General features: G+C 43.4%; 1 protein-coding gene across 1 annotated transcript in view; it reads right to left on the bottom strand.

The window, feature by feature from the left end:
- LOC115116125 (serine/threonine-protein kinase LMTK1-like) overlaps nucleotides 1–21,466 on the bottom strand; it is a 122,719-nt gene that overhangs the window by 31,815 nt on the left and 69,438 nt on the right. Inside the window, 10 exon segments of the mRNA XM_065010764.1 lie at nucleotides 1–1,270; nucleotides 1,272–1,453; nucleotides 1,456–2,053; nucleotides 4,806–4,955; nucleotides 6,013–6,134; nucleotides 7,535–7,619; nucleotides 11,785–11,918; nucleotides 12,904–12,991; nucleotides 13,230–13,348; nucleotides 19,899–19,978. Coding sequence (XP_064866836.1) covers nucleotides 1–1,270; nucleotides 1,272–1,453; nucleotides 1,456–2,053; nucleotides 4,806–4,955; nucleotides 6,013–6,134; nucleotides 7,535–7,619; nucleotides 11,785–11,918; nucleotides 12,904–12,991; nucleotides 13,230–13,348; nucleotides 19,899–19,978 — 2,828 coding nt within the window.

The raw sequence follows: 21,466 nt of genomic DNA, 5'->3' as shown, positions 1-21,466 counted from the left end.
GACCTCTGTCTTTAACATGTGAAGGTATCTCCCAGACATTACCCCCTGCTTCTCTGTCAGGACTGCCTTAGTGCTGAGGCCTGTGCGTGTGTCAAGCTCCATGTATGTGGACGGAGATTGGATACAGCCTGGTCCTGGGATCATCTTGGGATGGGAGAATTGCCTCTCTCCTGTAATCAGAGATGGGTTTTTACTGTGTCCCTCTACAGACACCGTAGTTGTAGTTTTGGTGGTGGGGACGCCGTCCTTTACACCACCGTTGAGGTTAACACACTTGACAGCAACAGAAGAGCTGGAGAGAGAGTCAACAGCAACACCTCTGAGATGATCTAGGGTAGAGTGGTCTGAGAGACACACAGGTTTATCTCTAGCTCCGTGACACAGGTGACTATATGTAGTAGCACTACTGCCCTCATTGGGTCTGCTAGAGGAAGAGCAGACAGCACTCTCTCTCCCTGTGGCCTCCATATAGCTGAAGGCTCTGGAGCTGTGCTGCTGGCACATGTTGCTACTGTTACACGAGCCTGTTACAGTAGAGGAGTGTGTCGTGGTATTGGTGTAATGGAGGTCCAGATAGCTTTCCTGTGATTGGTCCGTCTGCCTAAGGTCAAAAGTCATGCTGTTGTTATTGGCCGAGTGGTTGGAGGTCCAGTTGGTGGCTTCTCTCTCAGAGAAGAGATCACCATCGTCGATGTCCCCAGTGTCACTTTCTCCTCTCCTCCTGCCCCCCACCAAAAGTCCCCCGTCCCCTGTCTCCACGTCGATGCTAATATGGTTAGCCATGGATAGAGTCTTTCTGAGGGGACCCATCATGTCATAGTAGCCTTCACTAACCGTCCTCCTGGCTGTGGTGGTGAAGCCTTGGCTAGCCTCGAGGTAGGGGTCACAGTGTCCCAGACTAGGGCTACTCAGGCACCGGGAGTGGGAGGACCCCACCCCCAGAGGGGTTTCCAGCCTCCCCATTGGATGATGCAGGTTCAGCTGGGACATTATGGGCGTGTCCTCTGGTGATTGGCAACACGTCTCTCGAATGGGCGACTGTTCACAGTAGAAAGCCTGTCTCTGATTGGGTGAGAAGTACTGGTGGGACCGCCCCAGCTCCACGGGACTGGCTGTGCTGGCTGTCTGTCTCAGGAGAGGCTCCATGGTCAGGGACAAGGCCGGGCTATTGTCAGAGTCATTGGTACTGTGTTTACCCCCACTGCTGTCGCCTGCTGCTGCTGACCAGTAGGCACTAGGCTGGGACTGGGACTGGGACTGGGACTGGGACTGGGGCTGGGGTTCTGCTCCCTGAGGAGAGGCTGCCATCCTCAGCCTCCAACCCAGGGCTGTAGTCAACCACACTATCATCCAGGTTGATATTACACTCCACCGGCTCCTCAATACGGATGTAGTACTCACTGCCGACCGAAGGGCTGTGAGCGCTCAACACCGGCACCACCCCTACCCCGACCCTGATCCCGATCCGGAGTGGTCGGACTCGTAGTAGGATGGGGAGACCCCCAGAACAAGCCCTCCATCCCCTCCGTCCCCTTTACAGCTGCCCGAGGTGGAGGTGTTCCCGACGGGGTAGTATACGTCCTGGTAGTGAGGGTTGCCCTGGCCCAGAGGCCCGCTGGTGGATGAGGAACAGTATGGCTGCTCGGCTCTCGCCTGCTCCCACTTGTACTCAAAGTTGAGCCCACCATAGCTGGTCTCTGTCACGGTCAGGATGTCGTCACCGCTGTCTGAGTGGAAGCTGTCGTGGGAGAAGTGTTCTAGGAGGGGGAAGGAGTTGCGGGAGGTGGAGGCCGGCTCCAACCCCACGTCCCCAGGGATAGATGGTCGGGCTGGGGCAGGGACAGTAGTCTGGGCTAGTGGTGGAGGGGCTGGGGCGGTGTGGCTGTGGGTGGTGCTGCCAGTCAGGTTGGGTCTCAGGGAGTTCCAGCGCTGTTCAAAGTCCTCCTGGACTCCACTGGCCCCCTTGGCACACAGGTAGGTGAGGAGGAGGTGTACCTCCTCACTGTTGGGTCTCTGCTCTGGCTGCAGCCAGCAGAACTGCATCACTTCATACCTGGGGGGGGACAGAGAGAGGGAGGGATGTGGGGAGAGAGAGAGGGGTGAGGGGGAGCGACAGAGCGGGAGGGAGGGAGGGAGGGGAGGAGGGGGAGTGACAGAGAAGGAGGGAAGGAGGGAGAGAAAGAGGGAGAAAGGGAGGGCCAGAGGGAGGGGGAGACAGACAGAGGAAGGGAGCAACAGGCAAAGGTAGGGAGGGAGGCAGATAGAGACAGAGGGAGCGACAGCGGAGGGAGGGAGCAACAGACAGAGGGAGAGAGGGAGAGGGGAGGGAGAGGGACGGAGGGAGGGAGGGAGAGAGAGAGGGAGGGAGCAACAGAGAGAGAGGGGGAGAGAGAGAAATAGGGGGGAGGGAGCGACAGACAGATGGAGGGACAGACAGACAGACAGATGGAGGGAGAGGGAGAGACAGAGGGAGCAATAGCAGAGGGAGGGAGGGAGGGAGCGACAGACAGAGGGAGGGAGGGAGGGAGGGAGGGAGGGAGGGAGGGATGAAGAAGTGTTACTCTGTAATTCTGGAGGTTCATCAATTTATTATGAAAAATTGCTGTATCACACTGAAATGAGGCAGCTACCATGGAATTGATTTAGAAAATAGCAATATGACGACGAAGTCCTTCGTCAGCTGTTTCTGGCCGCCAGTCTTACAATCTGACAAGAATATATACAAGCCAGGTACAGAAACTGTGATTGGAAAGATTGGTCAGCATATAGGAAGGTATGTGTCTGTGTGTGTCAGCGTTAAATACGCAGGTTGTTTTAAATGAGTAACATGCTTGATAAAAGGAACACTATTTGCCAGACATCCAGAGAAGGATGAATACATACAGTGGGGAGAACAAGTATTTGATACACTGATGATTTTGCAGGTTTTCCTACTTACAAAGCATGTAGAGGTCTGTAATTTTTATCATAGGTACACTTCAACTGTGAGAGACGGAATCTAAAACAAAAATCCAGAAAGTCACATTGTATGATTTTTAAGTAATTCATTTGCATTTTATTGCATGACACAAGTATTTGATCACCTACCAACCAGTAAGAATTCCGGCTCTCACAGACCTGTTAGTTTTTCTTTAAGAAACCCTCCTGTTCTCCACTCATTACCTGTATTAACTGCACCTGTTTGAACTCGTTACCTGTATAAAAGACACCTGTCCACACACTCAATCAAACAGACTCCAACCTCTCCACAATGGCCAAGACCAGAGGGCTGTGTAAGGACATCAGGGATAAAATTGTAGACCTGCACAAGGTTGGGATGGGCTACATGACAATAGGCAAGCAGCTTGGTGAGAAGGCAACAACTGTTGGCACAATTATTAGAAAATGGAAGAAGTTCAAGATGACGGTCAATCACCCTCAGTCTGGGGCTCCATGCAAGATCTCACCTCGTGGGCATCAATGATCATGAGGAAGGTGAGGGATCAGCCCAGAACTACACAGCAGGACCTGGTCAATGCCCTGAAGAGAGCTGGGACCACAGTCTCAAAGAAAACCATTAGTAACACACTACGCCGTCATGGATTAAAATCCTGCAGCGCATGCAAGGTCCCCCTGCTCAAGCCAGAGCATGTCCAGGCCCGTCTGAAGTTTGCCAATGACCATCTGGATGATCCAGAGGAGGAATGGGAGAAGGTCATGTGGTCTGATGAGACAAAAATAGAGCTTTTTGGTCTAAACTCCACTTGCCGTGTTTGGAGGAAGAAGAAGGATGAGTACAACCCCAAGAACACCATCCCAACCATGAAGCATGGAGGTGGAAACATCATTATTTGGGGATGCTTTTCTGCAAAGGGGACAAGACTACTGCACCGTATTGAGGGGAGGATGGATGGGGTCATGTATCATGAGATCTTGGTCAACAACCTCCTTCCCTCAGTAAGAGCATTGAAGATGGGTCGTGGCTGGGTCTTCCAGCATGACAACGACCCGAAACACACAGCCAGGGCAACTAAGGAGTGGCTCCGTAAGAAGAATCTCAAGGTCCTGGAGTGGCCTAGCCAGTCTCCAGACCTGAACCCAATAGAAAATCTTTGGAGGAAGCTGAATGTCCGTATTGCCCAGCGACAGCCCCGAAACATGAAGGATCTGGAGAAGGTCTGTATGGAGGAGTGGGCCAAAATCCCTGCTGCAGTGTGTGCAAACCTGGAAACATATGATCTCTGTTATTGCAAACAAAGTTTTCTGTACCAAATATTAAGTTCTGCTTTTCTGATGTATCAAATACTTATGTCATGCAATAAAATGCAAATTAATTACTTAAAAATCATACAATGTGATTTTCTGGATTTTTGTTTTAGATTCCGTCTCTCACAGTTGAAGTGTACCTATGATAAAAAAATTACAGACATCTCATGCTTTGTAAGTAGGAAAACCTGCAAAATCGGCAGTGTATCAAATACTTGTTCTCCCCACTGTAGGTGTTGTGTACTGTATGTGTGAGATGCCAGAAATATGTATTATATGGTGCTGACCAAATGAGAGGCTCATAGCCAGATTAATAAGGTATTGATTACAACCCATGTCAGGAGAAGAAGACTAATGGTTGGTTCGTGCGCCAGTATAAAAGGCATTGATTGGTTGATATGAGGATAGGGAGTACTAATGATTGGTTACAGACCAAAGGATTGTGGTGTATCCTGTGTAGGCGCCCGTGTGCGCATTAGTGCATTTATGCATTTGTGTGTGTATGTGTGCATGCGCGTGTGTGTTTGTGTTTGTGTGTATATCTGTGTGTGTGTACTCACCAGCGCTCAGCCAGGGGTACTTTGAGCCGGGGCCTGGTTAGTTTGAGCTGCTGTTCCTTCACAGCGTAGGTCAGGACCTGTCTGTCAGTGTAGTGTCTGTACGGCTGGTTCCCCAACTCAAACAACTCCCAGATAGTCACTCCCAGAGACCTAGAACAGAGACAAACCCATGAAGTAATGTCTTCAGACAGTCACTCCCAGAGACCTAGAACGGAGACAAACCCACGAAGAAACGTCTTTAGATAGTCACTCCCAGAGACCTAGAACAGAGACAAACCCACGAAGAAACGTCTTCAGATAGTCACTCCCAGAGACCTAGAACAAACCATGAAGAGACAAACCCCAGAGACCTGAAGAAAAACCCATGTCTTTAGATAGTCACTCCCAGAGACCTAGAACAGAGACAAACCCATGAAGAAACGTCTTCAGATAGTCACTCCCAGAGACCTAGAACAGAGACAAACCATGAAGAAACGTCTTCAGATAGTCACTCCCAGAGACCTAGAACAGAGACAAACCCATGAAGTAACGTCTTCAGATAGTCACTCCCAGAGACCTAGAACGGAGACAAACCCATGAAGTAACGTCTTCAGATAGTCACTCCCAGAGACCTAGAACGGAGACAATCCCATGAAGTAATGTCTTCCGATGAGGAACTTCATAGGTGACCATGTGGCCTGACTAGGAAAAACTCTGGACACCAGATCCCAGGGTTTCTCTTAGGCAGGGAAAACACCGAGCTCTATTCAATAGAGGTTTGATTAGTTGTAGCAGGCTTTAATTAGCCTTTATTTAGTCCCAGTGTGTTTGTGCTGTCATGACAACTCCTTGTCACTCATTGTCATGTCACATCTGGATTGACAATGAGCTATGGAGTTGGAAAGAGCACAAACTGATCTGGGACCAGGCTAGGTTTGGTTGAAGAGCTGTATCAATAACACCATAAGTCAAATCTGGGACCAGGCTAACTGTGGTTGAAGAGTTGTATCAATAACACCATAAGTCAAATCTGGGATCAGGCTAGCTGTGGTTGAAGAGTTGTATCAATAACACCATAAGTCAAATCTGGGATCAGGCTAGGTTAGGTTGAAGAGCTGTATTGTTGACCTTAACAATAACACCGTAAGGGCTGAGTCAACCATAGTGTATGGTGCTGACACCATTCATTCCTACACCCTTGAACCCCTGACCCCTCCCTCCTGCTCACCAGACGTTGCTGTCCTTAGTCTGGTCCACCACTAGTAGGTTACCATGCACCTCGTCTATGAGCTCTGGGGCGATCCAACGCAGCGGCACCCAGATCTGATCTGGAGTCACAAAGTAGTCATCCTACAGAGTAGAATAGTGCAGAATCATTAGATGGATATACGAATTTATCGTCTGTCTGTTACAATGGAAACTATTCTTCTGCCCCACCCCATTCAGTATGTAGAAAAATACATCATACAATATAACCAAGACTGGTTAATTACTGTATATTCACCAAGACTGGTTTATTACTGTAGACTCACCAAGACTGGTTAATTACTGTAGACTCATCAAGACTGGTTTATTACTGTAGATTCACCAAGACTGGTTTATTACTGTAGATTCACCAAGACTGGTTTATTACTGTAGACTCACCAAGACTGGTTTATTACTGTAGATTCATCAAGACTGGTTTATTACTGTAGATTCATTGGTTTATTACTGTAGATTCATGGTTTATTACTGTAGATTCACCAAGACTGGTTTATTACTGTAGATTCACCAAGACTGGTTTATTACTGTAGATTCACCAAGACTGGTTTATTACTGTAGACTCACCAAGACTGGTTAATTACTGTAGACTCACCAAGACTGGTTTATTACTGTAGATTCATCAAGACTGGTTTATTACTGTAGACTCATCAAGACTGGTTTATTACTGTAGATTCACCAAGACTGGTTTATTACTGTAGACTCATCAAGACTGGTTTATTATTACACCAAGACTGGTTTATTACTGTAGACTCATCAAGACTGGTTTATTACTGTAGATTCACCAAGACTGGTTTATTACTGTAGATTCACCTGGTTTATTACTGACTTCACCAAGACTTTTATTACTGTAGACTCACCAAGACTGGTTTATTACTGTAGATTCACCAAGACTGGTTAACTGTACTGGACTGGTTATTACTGTAGATCACCAAGACTGGTTTATTACTGTAGATTCACAAGACTGGTTTATTACTGTAGATTCATCAAGACTGGTTTATTACTGTAGATTCACCAAGACTGGTTTATTACTGTAGATTCATCAAGACTGGTTTATTACTGTAGATTCACCAAGACTGGTTTATTACTGTAGACTCATCAAGACTGGTTTATTACTGTAGATTCACCAAGACTGGTTTATTACTGTAGACTCATCAAGACTGGTTTATTACTGTATATTCATCAAGACTGGTTTATTACTGTAGATTCACCAAGACTGGTTTATTACTGTAGATTCACCAAGACTGGTTAATTACTGTATACTCACCAAGACTGGTTAATTACTGTAGACTCATCAAGACTGGTTTATTACTGTAGATTCATCAAGACTGGTTTATTACTGTAGGTTCACCAAGACTGGTTTATTACTGTAGATTCACCAAGACTGGTTTATTACTGTAGACTCACCAAGACTGGTTTATTACTGTAGACTCACCAAGACTGGTTTATTACTGTAGACTCACCAAGACTGGTTAATACTGTAGGCTCACCTTGTATCTGCTGTGTGAGAGGCCATAGTCTCCTATCTTTACTGTCCTCTCTGAGGTCAGAAGGCAGTTCCTTAAGGCCAGGTCACTGTAAAGAGGAGAGGGAGGAACAGTTCATCACATTGTTACATTATAGCCATTTAGCAGACCCTGTTATCCAGAGAGACTTACAGCAGCATTTAGGGTTAAGTACCTTGCTCAAGGGCACATCGTCAGATTTTTCACCTCGTCTGCTCAGAGATTCAAACCAGCAACCTTTCAGTTACTGGCCCAACGCTCTTAACCGCTAGGCTACCTGCCACCCAGTCACCAGACCAGACTAAACCATATGTAATACTCTGACTACAGTAATATCGTATCACAATAAACCATTCAATCATTGTTATTGAATGTATTGTACCACAGGAAAACATGATGCTTCACAACATTTTACCGCTCAATAGCATAAAGTACGGATGTAATTCACTGGTATGACTGCACAAGTAGCTACGTGGATTTCTCATTTTTCTCTGTGGCTATTTCTGACTACTACACAGGCAGCGAGATTTTGTTGATCTTAACTCTACCTATCATCAGCTCCTCAGCACATGATTGGCTGCTACTATGGTAACAAGGAGAGAGGGGTTCCCCCCGGCAACAAAATCACTGATGCTGGAGTTGGTGAGAGTCACTCAGGCAGCACCAGGATGTTGTTACCGGGACAGACCAGCAGGGGGAGCCAGAGCAACACAGCTTCAGTCATATCCTTACATATTTCCATATTTTTATTTAACATTTATTATAACAGGTAAGGTAATTAGGAACAGATTGTGATGTATATAATATCCTCAATATCATGTTAATTTGGAGACAGACCAGCTGCACAGTCCCAGTTGTATCTAGGGTGGGATGTGTCAGAGTGATCCTTCAACATCCTCCAGATCATCCCGATTCAGTTCCCTCTATCGGTTTTATGTCCCTACAACATGTATGTTACCATACATACAGTGTATATATCATTACTCTTCACTACAACATGTATGTTACCATACATACAGTGTATATATCATTACTCTTCACTACAACATGTATGTTACCATACATACAGTGTATATATCATTACTCTTCACTACAACATGTATGTTCCCATACATACAGTGTATATATCATTACTCTTCACTACAACATGTATGTTACCATACATACAGTGTATATACCATTACTCTTCACTACAACATGTATGTTACCGTAGATACAGTGTATATATCATTACTCTTCACTACAACATGTATGTTACCATACATACAGTGTATATATCATTACTCTTCACTACAACATGTATGTTACCGTAAATACAGTGTATATATCATTACTCTTCACTACAACATGTATGTTACCATACATACAGTGTATATATCATTACTCTTCACTACAACATGTATGTTACTATACATACAGTGTATATATCATTACTCTTCACTACAACATGTATGTTACTGTAAATAAGTGTATATATCATTACTCTTCACTACAACATGTATGTTACCGTAAATACAGTGTATATATCATTACTCTTCTCTACAACATGTATGTTACCGTAAATACAGTGTATATATCATTACCCTTCACTACAACATGTATGTTACCATACATACAGTGTATATATCATTACTCTTCACTACAACATGTATGTTACCATAAATACAGTGTATATATCATTACTCTTCACTACAACATGTATGTTACCATAAATACAGTGTATATATCATTACTCTTCACTACAACATGTATGTTACCATAAATACAGTGTATATATCATTACTCTTCACTACAACATGTATGTTACCGTAGATACAGTGTATATATCATTACTCTTCACTACAACATGTATGTTACCATACATACAGTGTATATATCATTACTCTTCACTACAACATGTATGTTACCATAAATACAGTGTATATATCATTACTCTTCACTACAACATGTATGTTACCGTAGATACAGTGTATATATCATTACTCTTCACTACAACATGTATGTTACCGTAAATACAGTGTATATATCATTACTCTTCACTACAACATGTATGTTACCCTACATACAGTGTATATATCATTACTCTTCACTACAACATGTATGTTACCGTAAATACAGTGTATATATCATTACTCTTCACTACAACATGTATGTTACCATACATACAGTGTATATATCATTACTCTTCACTACAACATGTATGTTACCATACATACAGTGTATATATCATTACTCTTCACTACAACATGTATGTTACCATACATACAGTGTATATATCATTAGTCTTCACTACAACATGTATGTTACCATACATACAGTGTATATATCATTACTCTTCACTACAACATGTATGTTACTATACATACAGTGTATATATCATTACTCTTCACTACAACATGTATGTTACCGTAAATACAGTGTATATATCATTACTCTTCACTACAACATGTATGTTACCGTAAATACAGTGTATATATCATTACTCTTCACTACAACATGTATGTTACCATACATACAGTGTATATATCATTACTCTTCACTACAACATGTATGTTACCGTAAATACAGTGTATATATCATTACTCTTCACTACAACATGTATGTTACCATACATACAGTGTATATATCATTACTCTTCACTACAACATGTATGTTACCGTAGATACAGTGTATATACCATTACTCTTCACTACAACATGTATGTTACCATAAATACAGTGTATATATCATTACTCTTCACTACAACATGTATGTTACCGTAAATACAGTGTATATATCATTACTCTTCACTACAACATGTATGTTACCGTAAATACAGTGTATATATCATTACTCTTCACTACAACATGTGTTACCATAAATACAGTGTATATATCATTAGTCTTCACTACAACATGTATGTTACCGTAAATACAGTGTATATATCATTACTCTTCACTACAACATGTATGTTACCATACATACAGTGTATATATCATTACTCTTCACTACAACATGTATGTTACCATACATACAGTGTATATATCATTACTCTTCACTACAACATGTATGTTACCATACATACAGTGTATATATCATTACTCTTCACTACAACATGTATGTTACCATACATACAGTGTATATATCATTACTCTTCACTACAACATGTATGCTCCCATACATACAGTGTATATATCATTACTCTTCACTACAACATGTATGTTACCATACATACAGTGTATATATCATTACTCTTCACTACAACATGTATGTTACCGTAAATACAGTGTATATATCATTACTCTTCACTACAACATGTATGTTACCGTAAATACAGTGTATATATCATTACCCTTCACTATAACATGTATGTTACCATACATACAGTGTATATATCATTACTCTTCACTACAACATGTATGTTACCGTAGATACAGTGTATATATCATTACTCTTCACTACAACATGTATGTTACCATACATACAGTGTATATATCATTACTCTTCACTACAACATGTATGTTACCATACATACAGTGTATATATCATTACTCTTCACTACAACATATCAGAAACATACTGCTATGGAATGATTGATATGTTCTAGGACTTTCATTAGGACTCAAGTTCGTAAGGAAGTTGTTTTGTGAAGGTGTCTACTAACCCACCTGTGAATGAAGTTGTGTTTGTGAAGGTGTCTACTAACCCACCTGTGAATGAAGTTGTGTTTGTGAAGGTGTCTACTAACCCACCTGTGAGTGAAGTTGTGTTTGTGAAGGTGTCCACTAACCCACCTGTGAGTGAAGTTGTGTTTGTGAAGGTGTCCACTAACCCACCTGTGAATGAAGTTGTGTTTGTGAAGGTGTCTACTAACCCACCTGTGAATGAAGTTGTGTTTGTGAAGGTGTCTACTAACCCACCTGTGAGTGAAGTTGTGTTTGTGAAGGTGTCCACTAACCCACCTGTGAGTGAAGTTGTGTTTGTGAAGGTGTCTACTAACCCACCTGTGAATGAAGTTGTGTTTGTGAAGGTGTCTACTAACCCACCTGTGAATGAAGTTGTGTTTGTGAAGGTGTCCACTAACCCACCTGTGAATGAAGTTGTGTTTGTGAAGGTGTCTACTAACCCACCTGTGAATGAAGTTGTGTTTGTGAAGGTGTCTACTAACCCACCTGTGAATGAAGTTGTGTTTGTGAAGGTGTCCACTAACCCACCTGTGAATGAAGTTGTGTTTGTGAAGGTGTCCACTAACCCACCTGTGAATGAAGTTGTGTTTGTGCAGGTGCAGCAGGCCCGAGGCGATCTCGCACGCCATTCGCTGGAGGGTCAGGGGATCAGGGGTCACGGAGTCAGCCGCCCGACAGCTGCGCAGGTAACTCTTCAGGTCGCCCTGATGACCAGGACAGGAAGTGATGTCATAAAATGATTTGGCACTCTATATCACCATATTCCCTAGTGCACTATATAGGGAATATGGTCAAAAGTAGTGCAGTAGATATGAATATAGGATGCCATTTGGGACACACAAACCTATGTTTGTAATGTATGTGTGTACAATAACCCGTCACAACTTGCTCTCATCCACTTCTCCTTCTATGTCTGTTAGCAGTATGGTGGAAGTGGAAACTGCGATCTGTAAGGTGTTAGCAGTATGGTGGAAACTCTGATCTGTAAGGTGTTAGCAGTATGGTGGAAGTGGAAACTGCGATCTGTAAGGTGTTAGCAGTATGGTGGAAACTCTGATCTGTAAGGTGTTAGCAGTATGGTGGAAGTGGAAACTGCGATCTGTAAGGTGTTAGCAGTATGGTGGAAACTCTGATCTGTAAGGTGTTAGCAGTATGGTGGAAACTCTGATCTGTAAGGTGTTAGCAGTATGGTGGAAACTCTGATCTGTAAGGTGTTAGCAGTATGGTGGAAACTCTGATCTGTAAGGTGTTAGCAGTATGGTGGAAACTCTGATCTGTAAGGTGTTAGCAGTATGGTGGAAACTCTGATCTGTAAGGTGTTAGCAGTATGGTGGAAACTCTGATCTGTAAGGTGTTAGCAGTATGGTGGAAACTCTAATCTGTAAGGTGTTAGCAATATGGTGGAAACTCTGATCTGTAAGGTGTTAGCAATATGGTGGAAGCTCTGATCCGTAAGGTGTTAGCAAAATGGTGGAAGCTCTGATCCGTAAGGGTGTAATCAATATGGTGGAAGCTCAGACCCTTCTGCAAACCCAGAGGAAAGGGTAGAGAGCAGATTGTCCCTGGCTGTAACAGTACTGTATTCCACCAACAGGGGGAGCAAGTATCCATCTCACCAGAGAACTCCATATAGAAGGTGGTTGTGACCTCTGAGATAGGGGTTAGGGGGCTAGGGGAGGTTTCTCTCACCAGAGGACAGAACTCCATGACCAGTAGATAGGGTGTAACCTCTGAGCACTGTGCCAGGCACTGCAGGAGGGCTGGGTTCTGGAGGGCACTGGGGGAAGGGGGAGGTAGAGGAGATGGGTCATAGTTCAACAGTCACGTTTACTGTCATAGTTTATAGTGAACATACAGTCAGAACACATGGAAAGAGGTAGCAGGATAACCATATATAGGCATTCATTCATTCATTCATTCATTCACCAATTGATTGATTAATTAATTAATTAATTGTACTGGATGCAAAGACTGGGGTATACAGGGTATGAAATCCATATTGTTGTAGTTCTGACCGGTATGGCTGTGCCTCTTCCAGGAAGTGCATCTGGTCCTGGACACTGGCACTGGCCTTCAGCTCCTTGACCACCACCTGGGTGGTGCTGAGACCTGCATTCACCTCCCCCAAGAGAACCTATACAGGACCCACAGAGACACACACAAAAACATTTACAGTAGTTAACATGGTAAAGACAGGGGGCAACGGAGAGACAGAGAAAGACAGAGAGAGAGATAGAGAGAGAGACAGGGAGAGACAGAGGGAGACAGAGGGAGAGACAGAGAGAAAGACAGAGAGAAAGACAGAGAGAGATAGAGAGAGAGACAGGGAGAGACAGAGAAAGACAGAGAGAGAGATAGAGGGAGAGACAGAGGGAGACAGAGGGAGAGACAGAGGTAGAGACAGAGGGAGACAGAGGGAGAGACAGCGGTAGAGACAGAGGGAGAGACAGAGGGAGATGTTTAAAACATACAGTTCAGCAGAGAAAACTCCCTCCTAACTAAAGCTTTGTTTCAGGAAGCAATGCAGATGGAATGGAATTCAGGACATGTGACTGAGGAGACAGACAAGGTGAGACTCCCTAGAACAGAGGTAGAGACAGGGAGAGAGATAGAGAGAGAGACAGGGAGAGACAGAGGGAGACAGAGGGAGAGACAGAGGGAGAGACAGCGGTAGAGACAGAGGGAGAGACAGAGGGAGAGACAGAGGGAGAGACAGGGAGAGACAGAGGGAGACAGAGGGAGAGACAGCGGTAGAGACAGACAGGGGATAATAGAGGTGAGAGACAGGAGGACAGAGACAGAGGGAGAGACAGAGGGAGAGACAGAGGGAGAGACAGAGGGAGAGACAGGGAGAGACATGGGGGGAGACAGAGGTAGAGACAGAGAGAAGAGCAAAACATACAGTTCAGCACTAACTAAAAAGCTTTGTCTCAGGAAGCAATGCAGATGGAATGGAATTCAGTGTGACATGTAGATAGTCCCAGCTCTCAGACAGACAAGGCTGTAGGTCAGCTTGTGGCCCTAATAAGATCAACACCACATTTCACACACATTCCACACACACTACCTCACAGCACACTCCAATGGTATGTCTCCAATGGCACCCTATCCCCTATATACTGCACTACGTTTGACCAGGGCCCATAAGGCTTTGGCCCAAAGTAGTGCACTATATAGGGAATATGGTGCCATTTGGGATGTTGACAGTAACATGGAGGAAAGCAGGAAGAGAGAGGATATAGGGAAAGACACAGGCTGCTGTTTTGTCCCAATCTTTACCCTTATTCTCGCTAAAGTGTACACTCATTCTCTCACTCACCCTCAGAACATTTGACATTGCCATTTTTTTGTCATTTAGCAGACAATCTTATCCAGATCGACTTACACTAGCTGGTCCATGTTTAAACAATACAGGAATGGACTGGTATAATACATGATGAAACCTCCCTCTAACTGGTCCATGTTTAAACAATACAGGACTGGTATAATACATGATGAAACCTCCCTCTAACTGGTCCATGTTTAAACAATACAGGAATGGACTGGTATAATACATGGTGAAACCTCCCTCTAACTGGTCCATGTTTAAACAATACAGGAATGGACTGGTATAATACATGGTGAAACCTCCCTCTAGCTGGTCCATGTTTAAACAATACAGGAATGGACTGGTATAATACATGATGAAACCTCCCTCTAACTGTTTAAACAATACATGTTTAAACAATACAGGGACTGGTATAATACATGATGAAACCTCCCTCTAACTGGTCCATGTTTAAACAATACAGGAATGGACTGGTATAATACATGGTGAAACCTCCTCTAACTGGTCCATGTTTAAACAATACAGGAATGGACTGGTATAATACATGGTGAAACCTCCCTCTAACTGGTCCATGTTTAAACAATACTGGTAGGAAACAATACAGGAATGGACTGGTATAATACATGGTGAAACCTCCCTCTAACTGGTCCATGTTTAAACAATATAATACATGGAAACCTCCCTCTAACTGGTCCATGTTTAAACAATGGAATGGACTATAATACATGGTGAAACCTCCCTCTAACTGGTCCATGTTTAAACAATACAGGAATGGACTGGTATAATACATGGTGAAACCTCCCTCTAACTGGTCCATGTTTAAACAATACAGGAATGGACTGGTATAATACATGACCTCCCTCTAACTGGTCCATGTTTAAACAATACAGGAATGGACTGGTGAAACCTCCCTCTAACTGGTCCATGTTTAAACAATACAGGAATGGACTGGTATAATACATGGTGAAACCTCCCTCTAACTGGTCCATGTTTAAACAATACAGGACTGGACTGGTATAATACATGGTGAAACCTCCCTCTAACTGGTCCATGTTTAAACAATACAGGACTGGACTCCCTCTAGGTCCATAAACAATACAGGAATGGACTGGTATAATACATGGTGAAACTCCCTCTAACTGGTCCATGTTTAAACAATACAGGACTGGACTGGTATAATACATGGTGAAACCTCCCTCTAACTGGTCCATGTTTAAACAATACAGGAATGGACTGGTCCATGTTTAAACAATACATGGTGAAACCTCCCTCTAACTGGTCCATGTTTAAACAATACAGGAATGGACTGGTATAATACATGGTGAAACCTCCCTCTAACTGGTCCATGTTTAAACAATACAGGACTGGTATAATACATGGTGAAACCTCCCTCTAACTGGTCCATGTTTAAACAATACAGGAATGGACTGGTATAATACATGGTGAAACCTCCCTCTAACTGGTCCATGTTTAAACAATACAGGAATGGACTGGTATAATACATGGTGAAACCTCCCTCTAACTGGTCCATGTTTAAACAATACAGGACTGGACTGGTATAATACATGGTGAAACCTCCCTCTAACTGGTCCATGTTTAAACAATACAGGACTGGACTGGTATAATACATGGTGAAACCTCCCTCTAACTAAACTGGTCCATGTTTAAACAATACAGGAATGGACTGGTATAATACATGGTGAAACCTCCCTCTAACTGGTCCATGTTTAAACAATACAGGAATGGACTGGTATAATACATGGGACTGAAACAATACAGGAATGGACTGGTATAATACTCCCTCTAACTGGTCCATGTTTAAACAATACAGGACTGGACTGGTATAATACATGGTGAAACCTCCCTCTAACTGGTCCATGTTTAAACAATACAGGACTGGTATAATACATGGTGAAACCTCCCTCTAACTGGTCCATGTTTAAACAATACAGGAATGGACTGGTATAATACATGATGAAACCTCCCTCTAACTGGTCCATGTTTAAACAATACAGGACTGGTATAATACATGGTGAAACCTCCCTCTAACTGGTCCATGTTTAAACAATACAGTGAAACCTCCCTCTAACTGGTCCATGTTTAAACAATACAGGACTGGACTGGTATAATACATGGTGAAACCTCCCTCTAACTGGTCCATGTTTAAACAATACAGGACTGGACTGGTATAATACATGGTGAAACCTCCCTCTAACTGGTCCATGTTTAAACAATACAGGAATGGACTGGTATAATACATGGTGAAACCTCCCTCTAACTGGTCCATGTTTAAACAATACAGGAATGGACTGGTATAATACATGGTGAAACCTCCCTCTAACTGGTCCATGTTTAAACAATACAGGACTGGACTGGTATAATACATGGTGAAACCTCCCTCTAACTGGTCCATGTTTAAACAATACAGGAATGGACTGGTATAATACATGGTGAAACCTCCCCTCTAACTGGTCCATGTTTAAACAATACAGGAATGGACTGGTATAATACATGGTGAAACCTCCCTCTAACTGGTCCATGTTTAAACAATACAGGACTGGACTGGTATAATACATGGTGAAACCTCCCTCTAACTGGTCCATGTTTAAACAATACAGGACTGGACTGGTATAATACATGGTGAAACCTCCCTCTAACTGGTCCATGTTTAAACAATACAGGAATGGACTGGTAAACCTCCCTCTAATGGTTTATGTTTACATGGTATAATACATGAAACCTCCCTCTAACTGGTCCATGTTTAAACAATACAGGACTGGTATAATACATGGTGAAACCTCCCTCTAACTGGTCCATGTTTAAACAATACAGGATGTTTAAACAATACAGGACTGGACTGGTATAATACATGGTGAAACCTCCCTCTAACTGGTCCATGTTTAAACAATACAGGACTGGACTGGTATAATACATGGTGAAACCTCCCTCTAACTGGTCCATGTTTAAACAATACAGGACTGGACTGGTATAATACATGGTGAAACCTCCCTCTAACTGGTCCATGTTTAAACAATACAGGAATGGACAGGAATGGACTGGTATAATACATGGTGAAACCTCCCTCTAACTGGTCCATGTTTAAACAATACAGGAATGGACTGGTATAATACATGGTGAAACCTCCCTCTAACTGGTCCATGTTTAAACAATACAGGACTGGACTGGTATAATACATGGTGAAACCTCCCTCTAACTGGTCCATGTTTAAACAATACAGGACTGGACTGGTATAATACATGGTGAAACCTCCCTCTAACTGGTCCATGTTTAAACAATACAGGAATGGACTGGTATAATACATGGTGAAACCTCCCTCTAACTGGTCCATGTTTAAACAATACAGGAATGGACTGGTATAATACATGGTGAAACCTCCCTCTAACTGGTCCATGTTTAAACAATACAGGACTGGACTGGTATAATACATGGTGAAACCTCCCTCTAACTGGTCCATGTTTAAACAATACAGGAATGGACTGGTATAATACATGGTGAAACCTCCCTCTAACTGGTCCATGTTTAAACAATACAGGAATGGACTGGTATAATACATGGTGAAACCTCCCTCTAACTGGTCCATGTTTAAACAATACAGGAATGGACTGGTATAATACATGGTGAAACCTCCCTCTAACTGGTCCATGTTTAAACAATACAGGACTGGACTGGTATAATACATGGTGAAACCTCCCTCTAACTGGTCCATGTTTAAACAATACAGGAATGGACTGGTATAATACATGGTGAAACCTCCCTCTAACTGGTCCATGTTTAAACAATACAGGACTGGACTGGTATAATACATGGTGAAACCTCCCTCTAACTGGTCCATGTTTAAACAATACAGGACTGGACTGGTATAATACATGGTGAAACCTCCCTCTAACTGGTCCATGTTTAAACAATACAGGACTGGACTGGTATAATACATGGTGAAACCTCCCTCTAACTGGTCCATGTTTAAACAATACAGGACTGGACTGGTATAATACATGGTGAAACCTCCCTCTAAAACAATGGTCCATGTTTAAACAATACAGGACTGGACTGGTATATACATGGTGAAACCTCCCTCTAACTGGTCCATGTTTAAACAATACAGGAATGGACTGGTATAATACATGGTGAAACCTCCTCTAACTGGTCCATGTTTAAACAATACAGGACTGGACTGGTATAATACATGGTGAAACCTCCTCCCTCTAACTGGTCCATGTTTAAACAATACAGGAATGGACTGGTATAATACATGGTGAAACCTCCCTCTAACTGGTCCATGTTTAAACAATACAGGAATGGACTGGTATAATACATGGTGAAACCTCCCTCTAACTGGTCCATGTTTAAACAATACAGGACTGGACTGTAATTAAAACCTCCCTCTAACTGGTCCATGTTTAAACAATACAGGACTGGACTGGTATAATACATGGTGAAACCTCCCTCTAACTGGTCCATGTTTAAACAATACAGGACTGGACTGGTATAATACATGGTGAAACCTCCCTCTAACTGGTCCATGTTTAAACAATACAGGACTGGACTGGTATAATACATGGTGAAACCTCCCTCTAACTGGTCCATGTTTAAACAATACAGGAATGGACTGGTATAATACATGGTGAAACCTCCCTCTAACTGGTCCATGTTTAAACAATACAGGAATGGACTGGTATAATACATGGTGAAACCTCCTCCCTCTAACTGGTCCATGTTTAAACAATACAGGACTGGACTGGTATAATACATGGTGAAACCTCCCTCTAACTGGTCCATGTTTAAACAATACAGGACTGGACTGGTATAATACATGGTGAAACCTCCCTCTAACTGGTCCATGTTTAAACAATACAGGACTGGACTGGTATAATACATGGTGAAACCTCCCTCTAACTGGTCCATGTTTAAACAATACAGGACTGGACTGGTATAATACATGGTGAAACCTCCCTCTAACTGGTCCATGTTTAAACAATACAGGACTGGTATAATACATGGTGAAACCTCCCTCTAACTGGTCCATGTTTAAACAATACAGGGATGGACTGGTATAATACATGGTGAAACCAACTGGTCCATGTTTACATGGTGAAACCTCCCTCTAACTGGTCCATGTTTAAACAATACAGGACTGGACTGGTATAATACATGGTGAAACCTCCCTCTAGCTGGTCCATGTTTAAACAATGCCTTTACTGTACATCCATGAGGGGAAGTGATCTTGTGCATACTTCAGGAACAAGGGTAGCGAATCAGAACCCAGCTACAGACTTTGGGAGGAGTGGTTTCTGTGTCGTTAGTATGTGCTAAGAAAATAATCTGGGGTGCAGCTCACCTTGCCAAACCAACCATGTCCTATCTCCTTCACATAGAGTAGACTGTGGTGACCCAGCTCTGACGATTTCAACAGCTGGACTGCAGAGAGAGGGGGGAGAGGGAGAGTTAGACACATTGCAATTGTTAGACTTCTAGAATGAAGAGAGGATGAAGTAAGAGAGGGAGAGAAGGACAGAGGAAGAGAGGGAGAGAAGGAGAGTGGGAGAGTGGGAGAGAGGGAGAGATGAAGAGAGGGAGAGGGAGGGAGAGAGGATGAGTAAGATAGGGAGAGGGAGACGAAGAATGGGAGAGAGGAAGACAGGGAGAGAGGAAGAGAGGGGCAGTAATAAAGATAGACAGTAAAGTCTGGGTTGTTACCACACATCACATCACAATATCAGAATGAGAATAAAAGAGAAATGCATAAGTAATACAATGTGAATACAGAGATCAAAACAGAAGACAACTGCAGTGGCCACAGGCAGAACAACAGAGAGAGAGAGAGAGAGAGAGAGAGAGAGAGAGAGAGAGAGAGAGAGAGAGAGAGAGAGAGAGAGAGAGAGAGAGAGAGAGAGAGAGAGAGAGAGAGAGAGAGAGAGGGAGAGGGAGAGAGAGGGAGAGAGAGAGTTAAAAGCACTTACTCTCAGTAATAATAAAGAGATATCTCCTAGGGAAGTAAAATGTTACTTCTAAAAGTCGACCAGAGAAAACAAACTCATAATCCTCCTCAAACAAACTGAAGGGACCGAAACTCCTCTGAAGGCACTATGCTGTCAGCTAACATGGTCTTAGTCCCAACGGGCACCCTATTCTCTATATAGTGCACAGATTTTGACCAGGGCTCATGGGACTCTGGTTAAAAGTAGTGCACTAAGTAGGAAATAGGGTGCCATTTGGCTGTCAACTCCTACAGAGTAGAGCATCATATTACTAAAAACAAGTACCTTGACGAATCCTCATAATTTAGAGATGATGATGATGATGGTGAAGGTGGTGATGAAGATAAAGTAGCTGGAGTGGCGGAGCGGCCAGCCATCCACCCTGAGGTAGAGCACTGTGTGTGTGTGTTTACGGTGCTGGTGTGTGTGCGGTGAATGGGTCCGGTCCCCAGAGATGACGGTATGAGTGTGTGGAGAAAACCTCTCCCCGTCCACAGAGGTGATGAGAGACCAGCCACAGCAAGTGTGTGTGAGAGTCCATGGCCCCAGTCCCGGTGTGTGTGAGAGTCCATGGCCCCAGTCCCGGTGTGTGTGTGAGAAAGAAGAGAAGAACCCATGACTGCCGCGGCCACGTCAGCCAACCCTCCACAGGGTTTAACCCTACGAGCCCTCACACAGCTGAACAAGCTGCCTGCTCCCTCTCTCTCTCTCTCTCTCTCTCTCTCTCTCTCTCTCTCTCCCTCTCTCTCTCTCTCTCTCTCCCTCTCTCTCTCATCACAATGCATCGTCCTCACACTGTTCCAAAACTAAACATGTTCCAGAACCCCGTCCATGAACCTTCCTCCCAACTGTCACACAGACTGTACATCACATCCCTCTATAGACTGGGTCTCAGCTCTGTCTCCTCTATAGACTGGGTCTCAGCTCT

This window comes from Oncorhynchus nerka, linkage group LG26 (genome assembly GCF_034236695.1).
Source record: "Oncorhynchus nerka isolate Pitt River linkage group LG26, Oner_Uvic_2.0, whole genome shotgun sequence".
NCBI lineage: Eukaryota > Metazoa > Chordata > Actinopteri > Salmoniformes > Salmonidae > Oncorhynchus > Oncorhynchus nerka.
Note: the sequence above shows the minus strand (reverse complement) of the source record. Positions and strands in the feature narration are given on the sequence as shown.